Raw genomic sequence first — 9,196 nt, forward strand, 5'->3', positions numbered from 1 at the left:
GAGTCGGATGCTTAACCGACTAACCCAGACACCAGGACAAACTAGCCTACTAATGCCTTTTTTCATCACCGTTCTATTGCACCGTATAGAATTTATGTTATAAATATATGTTCTATGTATAGAAATGTTACAGACGAAATATTCACAAGTAAATAAATTGCTAAATTACATATTAAATCATACTTCCTTCTTCCAACTGAGTGGTGATAATTTAAACACACGCGCCAAAAAATAAAATTGTGTACATGAAGCATTTCTAAAAAAGCACTAAAGATTTACAAATCACTCTTCTTTCAGCATAAATGACCAGAAACACAAATGACTATGGTTCTTATGGGAAATAATAAAAAATAGGCAGGAATGTCTTACTCTTTATTTGTTTTATAAAAGGAAAGAAAAGGCCCTCTGAGAACTGTATAAACATAACTACAGAAAAACTAAACAAACTTCTCTTTAATTTTGACAGCTTGTGATGTCTCTTCTGACCCATAATAGTTCTAAAACGATGTCATAGTCTCAGTTTGGCCAAAAGAAGTTGAAAAACAGCTCATAGTTCATCCAAAGCAATGTTATTTTTTCAAGAAGCCAATAAAAGAACTAGATTCGTAAGTCATCTCTTCAGTAAGGGAGAAAAAAATCCAGGTCAATGTGTCCTAGAAATATAAAATTACGTGCATGAATATGGAGGCTCTTACAAAACCTCTCTGTTTGCAGGTTGTCCTTGTTGAGCAGCTCCACGTTAGGCAGCTAAAAATTAATAAATAAAGGCTGCCACATAAGTACAGACATAAGGTAAGGGATGGGCATCTCGCTCCTATATCATAATTTAACCATGTCTATATCGAGCGCTAAGTGGCTTATGGCAGAACTGAGTAACTCGCTGAGGTCACCTTTACAAACCCTGCACGCAACAGCAACGTCAGTTCCGGGGAGCCAGGACGCGGGAACGTCCTGATGCTGTCCAGATTCTGTCGCATGAATGGTTAAATGCCTGGACAGAAGTACTTCTACATCTCTCCTCATTCACCATCACTTCTCACTGCAACCTCCAGGAGAATACCAATCACCCCCACCTTCCTACCTTCCCTTTAGAGGCGACAGAATCTTCCAGTGACCCAGGCATTTCTTTGGGTTCATTTTTATTTCTCCGTCCCATGCAGCCCATCCTCAGCCTGGCTGTCCCAGGGGTCTCTGACATCAATGCCTCCAACACTCCAGGCCCTTCTCACTCCCCTGACTCCAGGCAGCAGCTTTAAAGTATGCCCCTGCTGTATGCCCACTCTTTCCTTCTACACCAGTTACCAAAGTCTTTCCCTATATTAATAATAAACAGCACAGGGAGTGCTTACAATATACGAGACGCTGTTCTAAGTACTTTGCTTACATTAACTCATTTTACCCTGAGTAAGTTCTATTATTACTCCCTCATTCTATAGTTGAGAAAACTAAGGTACAGTTTAAGTGAGTTGCCCAAAGTCACACAGCTGATAAATGACAAAAGCAGGATTTGAACTGGGGCCCTGTGGCACCAGAGGCCCCCCTCAACTCTGAGGCTTTCCTGCCTTCCTTCCCACTCTTCCTTCCTTCCCAACACCCTATAACCAACGTGAACTACTAAAGCCAGCCAGGCCCGCGGCGCCTGGGTGGCTCACTCGGTTAAGCGTCCGACCTCATCTCAGGTCATGATCTCACGGCTTGTGGGCTCAAGCCCCGCGTCAGGCTCTGTGCTGACAGCTCGGAGCCTGGAGCCTGCTTCAGATTCTGTGCCTCCGTCTCTCTCTGCCCCTCCCCTGCTTGCACTCTGTCTCACATAAATAAACATGAAAAGAAAACGCCACTTATGACATAAGTGACTTCCTGGGTGCTATCAACAAAATTTTCTGTTATTCCCCCATACGGCCTGCACTAACGCTAAGCACAGCGGCAACATTTCAGGACTACCGAACCATTGATACATGTACGCTAAAGCTGGACCACACAGCTACATCAAAAGAAAAGAATGCAATTATCTGGCGAATTGATGAGGAAAAAACTAATCTAAATAACTGGACTCAAAAGGATTGTATTAACTCCCTGGGTACACTGATAAAAATAGAGTAAATAATTATTAAACTCCTCCTCTTCAGACTAATATTATATAAAGAGCAGAAGAACCATTACAGAAACTTTCTGATACTAAGCTGCCACAAAGTTATGATCAGACACTTACCAGTTACATATATATCTGGTAGAAAAACTACAACTAAAAATTTCAATCAACTACCATGAGCAGAATACATCTGAAATAAGTCCTCTGCTGCAAAGAATTTCCACAGCCTTAGCCTGCACTGAAGTAGGCTACTGTAGATATTTGGAACCATCCAGACGTTTTAAGGATTTTCTGGTTTACCTAAAAAGAGACGGTCTGGCTTACATTACAGACTCGCTTAGCCATCTATATGTATGATTATATAAAAGGGAATGGCTGACCTGTTTAGATCATTAGCCTAAATGCAGGGCTACTCTTTTCTCCACTTAAGTTTAAAAATATATATATGCTCAAAGAAAAACAAGGGGACAGAGAATCTAATTGCTGAGAGAGAGAGGTGGGGGTGGGGAGCAAAGAGAAACAATCAGACCTCCCTGCTTTACGGTAAATGCAGCACTTTTAAAATGGATTATTTAATCCAAATGTTGCTCTATCATTTACGGTCTAGACTCTAGACTATGCAAGAAACCTAACACAGTTCTAGGTTGGGGAAAATCAAACTCCCACATTGAGACAGTGATCTTACTAGAACATTATGATGAAGAGAGCTCTTCTGCAATTGCAATGGTTCTCATGACCCCATTTGGACCAGCAGCGCAACTCCTCCCTGAAGCCTCCTGTGATTAAACTGTATTATTCAACATCTCCTGGGCACTTGGATGTTCAGCGTGCATTCTATCATACTTTGCTTTGCAAATGTTCTCAAATGGTTCATCTTCCTACCTAGACTATCAACTTCTCAAGGGCGTGAAAGTTTGATTTCATTCAATCACCCTTTGCTGGTTGCTCAGCCTTTGCCTTAAAGCTCCTAGTAAAGTCCAGTGCTCTGCATGTACAGGTGGACTGTGCAGAAGTTTATGGTTAGAAATCTCCTTGGGAGAAATTACGTAGGGCCTGAGTGATCTAGGGGCTGATTCCTTATGGCTGTTCGATCATTTTACTGCCTATCAGTTTCTCCATATACTGGACATATGGAATCAAATTTACACAAGTACACTAAGTATCAATTTGTCACATTAACCAATTTCTCCAGGCAAAAGCCAAGAAAGGCAGTTGTTCAGATAGATCAGGGAGAGGAGAAACAATTATCGTGTTTTACCTGAATTACTTAGAGAGTAAAACAGGGCTTATAATAAAGATTTTAGGTTTAAGGGTATTATTATTAGGTGTTAATGTATACTTTGGAAGTAGATTTGCCACATTCTTGCAGAAAAATGCTCAGGGAAAGCCATTTTACCTTCAACATGGTAATATTCCACTACTCTATAATAAATTACAGCTTACATAGTGCTTTCACTGTAACTCAGAAAAGTGAAATGAAATACCCATAGCAACGCAACCAGCACAGAGCCAAAGTCAAGCTTGAGCCCTAGTCCCCAGTCTCCAAGTTCAGCACCCTTCTCACCTTCTCTCTGTACTTTTATATTATGTATATATGGATGGATGGGTGGATGGATTGCTTGCTGAAAAGCTCAAGGATAGCTATTGACCTGTATGACCCCGGGATATTTCAGAAGTTGTGCATGGTAAGTACCTAGAGGGCAGGGACAACATCTACTTAATGCATTTCATGCCACTTGGGTTCAGGACCACAACTTCGCAACTTGGCCAATAGCGTTTTGGATGCTGATGTCAAAGTTCACAACTGAAAGATACCCGAATACCGTTGCACTGTGGTTTTATTTTTCTTAACCTTACATAGTTCATCCTGACGCATTTCCTTTCTGAAACTCAAGTCCTGCCACCAGCTGACAGAAAATTTCAAAATAACAATGACCAAATGCCAAAGCTGGCCAGCTGGACTCTAGCAAGGAAATGTTTGGGGGAGGACTTTGTGAAAGACGGGGCAGATCCATCAAAGAAGTGATGCAGTAAGTCCTTACTCATCATGTCTTCTCTGTCATGTTTCACGGTCTGCACTCGCTATCTTGTTCTTCCCTGAACGAAAAGTAATTTTTAGCAAAGAGCAAGCCAGAGGAGAGAACAGCATGCTCTTATGTGAACTCTTCTTCATAAACAAAAGAGGCTACCCAACCAGAAGACATGCACTTTGCATGTACTGTTCAACAGAACTATACCTCCTTTTATGTAATAAGGGATGTGCACCTAGGGAAAAAAAAGAAAAGGTCAACCAAATATCTGTAAAAAGAATCATGTTTTCCCATTTTCTTACATTACCATTTCCAAATTACCTTATCGTTGTTCTGATGTAGCAACAGTATTCCTCCCTCCTGGCCCCAAATCTGACAAGCAGTTCATTAATAAATAAAAACGCAAATGAACTAACCAACCGTATAGCTCCACTTTAAAGAAAATGTTAGAAATCCTTCCTATGATTTTTTTAATGTGGATAATTGTTGACCTTCTTTTAATTTTTATTTAGTTTTTGTTTTTTTTTAACGTTTATTTATTTTTGAGACAGAGAGACACAGAGCATGAATGGGGGAGGGTCAGAGAGAGGGAGACACAGAATCCGAAACAGGCTCCGGGCTCTGAGCTGTCAGCACAGGGGCCCGACGAGGGGCTCGAACTCACGGACCGCGAGATCATGACCTGAGCCGAAGTCGGCGCTCAACCGACTGAGCCACCCAGGCGCCCCCAATTTTTATTTAGTTTTTAAGTTTACTTACTTATTTTGAGAAAGAGAAAGCGCATGCTCCAGTGGGGGAGGGGCAGAGAGAGAGAGAGAGAGAGAGAGAGAGAGAGAGAGAGGAGGGCAGAGAGAGAGGAAGACAGAGAGAATCCCAAGCAGGCTCTTCACTGATAGAAGCGGGGCTCACACTCCAGAACCGTGAGATCATGACCCGAGCCGAAATCAGGAGTCGGACGCTCAACCAACAGGGCCACCCAGATGCCCTGTTCTTAACCTTGCAGTGGCCTGCACGGGGTCCCGGTGCACGTCAGATTGAGAGGCACAACGCATGGTGCAGGATGTGGCCTTGACACTGTTCCAGGTTTCCAACCAGAGCATTCTGGCCACTGTCAGGTTAGAATCCTGTTTGTCCTCGTTAGCACAAGGTGCTTACTAACCCGTCTCACTGTTACATGGATGGAAAAGATTTGGTCCCTGGTGGCTCTCTGCATATCCCAAGAACAAGAATTTAATTCAAGATGATAAAGATCACCTGTAACAGATCAACTTTTCAGTGAATCCTTCACCTGGGTTAATTCACAGCTCTGAGACTAGAAGCCCACATATTTTAGCGCCTTCTCCGAAAACGGAATATTCCATGTGAGATTACCCACAAACAGGAGAAAACAAACTTGGCCAGTTAACAGGGCAGCTTTCCACATCTGATCCCACTAAGCAAAACGCCAACATAAACTTTAAAGTAAATAAACAAACAGGGCTCGAATTTTAAACTCCATCTTCCACGGAGGTCTGGGTTAAGGGAAGTGACAGGCCCAAGGTCACCAAGTTATTGACAGGGCGCCCACACCAGCGTGCTAGGAAACACTGCCGCATCGGAATGCTGCTTGCACCTGCCGGTGGGGATAGGATGTGGCATCTGACTGATCTCAACTGGAGGAGACTAGAAGCTCTTTAACCAGAAGAATCACCAAAACAGGCCAGCAGACATTACTCCAAACAGATCCTGACTCTTTAACTGGGAGACGCTAGCTGGGCTAAATGCGAAGAAGAGTTGAGCTTTAGAATAAGTCACTCGACAAGAAAGCCTGGCTGACAGGGGGGAAACCTCGGGAGCTGTCGCCTGCCAATCCACAAAATGAAGCGGAGTAAAAGAAGTTTCAATAGAATTTCCAGTGAAAACTACATGAAGCGATCACTGCGAATATGAAAGCTTTGTCACACTTTGTCTTAAAGCATCCTTGAAACTGCAGCCTCTCGGAGAAATCCTTCGGGCAGCCCGGCCGGGTTTAGGCGTCAGGACAGACTCGGATGAATTTTCGGAGCCCCGTCTGCGGCTCTGCCCGACCCACTCGCACCCCGCCGCCACCAGCACCACCGAGAAAGTCCTGAATTGCCCTGCCGCACTTGCCTGTCGCAGCGCCAGGGGTCCGAGGGGCCGGGGGCGAGGACCGCGAGGCGGCGGGGCGCGGAGGGAGCGGCTGCGGACCGCGCGCAGGAGCCCTCTGCCCCCGGAGGGCGCCGGGCTACCCGCTGCAGGGGAGCCCCGCCGCGCGTCCTCCCCGCGCACCCTCCGCAGGACCGCCCCGCAGGCTCTCCGCGTCCCGCCGAGACCGCCCCCGCGCGGGGTGGGGAAATGCCCTGCCTTGGGTCCCTCCGAGAGCGGGCGGCCTGCGCCCCCCGGCCCGAAAATGGGGAACGGGGAGAGAGGGGGGCTGCGCGCCCTGCCTCGCGGGGTCCCCGCCCCGCCGCCTCTCCCCCCACCCCTACCCCGGCCTCTCCCGCACGGGCGGCCCGCCCCGCAGACCTCCCCGCCGCCCCCGAGTCCCCGGCCCGCGCCCCCGCTCACCTCGGCCGGCGCCCGCGCTCGTGGCGGTGGAGTTCCCGCAGCCCATCGCGCCGCTGGCCGGGGAAGCCGCGCTCGGGAGCGGGCGGCCGCGGGTCCTGGGGGCGGAGACGGAGGCGGAGGGCGGTGCGCCCCGAGCCGGAGGCCGGCGGGGGGCGCGCGGGGCGCGCCGGGCCGCGGGGAGGGGGGCAGAGCCGGGTCGCCCCCTCCCGCAGCCGAGCGGTGCGGGCTGGGACGCGGGGGGAGGGGGCGCGCGAGAGGAGCCGGCGCGGCCCGGGGGCGGAAGCCGCCCCGCACCCCTCGCCCCCGCAGCGGTCGGGGTCCCCGCCGGACCCACCCGTCACCTCGGCAACCGCCGCGCCGGCCAATCCTCGGTCTCCTTCGGGCTCCCCGGCCGGGCATTGGTCGTCGTTAAGAGGGGGCGGGAGTTTAAAGTGGGTTTGGGGGGCTAGGGCGAGGCTGGGGGCGTGGCCGGCGCCGGCAGTAGGGTGAGGCTGGAGGCGACCGGAGATGCTCACCTGCCGGCCTCCACGCCCTCTTTGCCTTTTCTTCCCCACTTCCCCTCCCTGCTTCAGGATGTGGGTAGGAAAGGAAGTGGCAGAAACAGCTATTTGCATACAGTGGGCGCCCAATAAATGTTACTGACTGAATGATCCTCAGATCTGAAGCCAACACCGAAATCCATTTCTGCTGAAACAGAGAGCTAATGCAGCTCTTTGGTAAAGAGCATAAAGTCTTCCCTAGCTTGGTGCTACTAACCTACTCCACTTTAATTGCATTTGCTGCAATGTTGATAGCCTAAAGGACCTCCACTCATTTAATAACAGAATTGAATTTACTTGGCACCTTTCAGCCTAACATTTGGGCAAGTGTGACAGGAGTCAGACTGTCTGATTTACAACCCCTGCTCTGCCCCCTTAATAATTGTGTGGCCTCATCAAAGTTACTTAACCCATTAGTGTATCAGCTGTTCTAAGATGGCAGTAATCACTCAGGCACGTAACCCGGTGCCCGATCCTAAATAAAGGCCAGCTCTTCTTGTTCTTAAGTCTATTAGAATCGAATACTAATTCCCTGAAGGTAAGGACTATCAGTTTTATCATAGTGTCTTCCTGGCTCGTAGTACAGACACAATAAATGTTTTGTGAGATGAATTCAGGCCAGGAATTAAATCTCCATTTTAAATCCATTTAATATTTATAGAGAACGTAGCCTGTGCCAAGTCCTTAGTTAAAATTAAGTTCCAGTGATACAAACATGTAGGAGACAGTCTAACCAGGCAGACAGATTATAAACAGATTAATTACAATATAAGCAGGGATGTTAGCAAAGGAATAGAGGGTGCTACGGGAGCCCAGAGGATGCTGGGATCCTGGTTAAAACACTTTTCTAAAACAATACAGTTGTATTTAGAGAAAACCTTGAACTAGAACCAAGACCCTGGTGGACTATTAACATGACCTTTGAGGCAATGGTAAACATGGGGTAATCCCATTCAGGATACACCATCCCTCATTTGAAAATTAAATAGATTTGGGCACCTTCTGAGGTGGTAACTAATTCTTCGGCAAATAAAGGTGTTTCTGAGTTGTCTGACTTCTAGAAGCACCGTTTCTCTACCTTGGCCTCCGCCATCTTTGTTCAGTGGCTACCCCCATACAAACCCAAAATTGGTGGGCAGAGGAGGAGGGGAGGACTATCAAACAGCCAAAGGAAACAGTCTTGTTTATTTCTGTGCTGACACTGGACTCCAGCCCTAGGACACTTGCAAGAAAGAGAGAAACAGATCCTGACATCTAGTAAGTGGCCTGACACCGCCAGGCCTTTGTGTTCTTCTGTTAAGCACAGTTACACAGAACACCAATATCAGACCAGGACACTCTATAACTCTGCGGAAGTGAGACCAGCGCCCGAAGGAGGGCTCGATCCCAAGAACCATGAAATCACAACCTGAGCTAAGATCAAGAGTCAGATGCTCAACCGACTGAGCCACCCGGGTGCCCCAAAAAGTCCTGCTTTCTCAAATCCCAACCATAATCATTTAACTTGAACCCAAGTCCCAGGGATTCTTTCCTAACATTCTGTTAGTGAGATGGTTGCCTATGGTGTGGCTTCTCTTTCACTGCAATAGCAGTAAACCCAACTTGCTCAACTACCAGCATGTTCCTGGTGGTCTCAGGTTGGAGGACATTGACCCTTGTGAGTGATATGTAGTCTGCCTTATAAGGTTACAGAGTGTGTTATCTATTCATTCTTTCAACAAACACCATTGAGTATTTCCTTTGTGCTAACCACTTTTCTAAATGCTTGAGATGAAACAGTGAACAAGGCACAGAAGAAAAAGCCAGTGGGAGGAGACAGATTAGAATCAAACAAAAGATAATTTTAGATACTATAAGTGTGATGGAAACAAAATAAAGCAGGGCACTGAAATAGGTGACTAGGGGTAGAAGGAGAGGTACTATTTCAGGTAGGATCATCAAGGAAGACCTCTCCAAAGAAGGGGTATTTT

General features: G+C 47.2%; 1 protein-coding gene across 1 annotated transcript in view; it reads right to left on the reverse strand.

Annotated features, from left to right (window-relative positions):
* The window catches only part of CUNH12orf75 (chromosome unknown C12orf75 homolog), a 38,831-nt gene extending 31,530 nt beyond the window's left edge, over positions 1-7,301 (reverse strand). Inside the window, exon 1 of the mRNA XM_019446661.2 lies at positions 6,688-7,301. Coding sequence (XP_019302206.1) covers positions 6,688-7,301 — 614 coding nt within the window. The remainder of the gene's footprint in view (positions 1-6,687) is intronic.
* Positions 7,302-9,196: the final 1,895 nt, after the last annotated feature.

Source organism: Panthera pardus, unplaced genomic scaffold (assembly GCF_024362965.1).
Source record: "Panthera pardus isolate Hobbes unplaced genomic scaffold, ASM2436296v1 HiC_scaffold_6, whole genome shotgun sequence".
Taxonomy (NCBI): domain Eukaryota; kingdom Metazoa; phylum Chordata; class Mammalia; order Carnivora; family Felidae; genus Panthera; species Panthera pardus.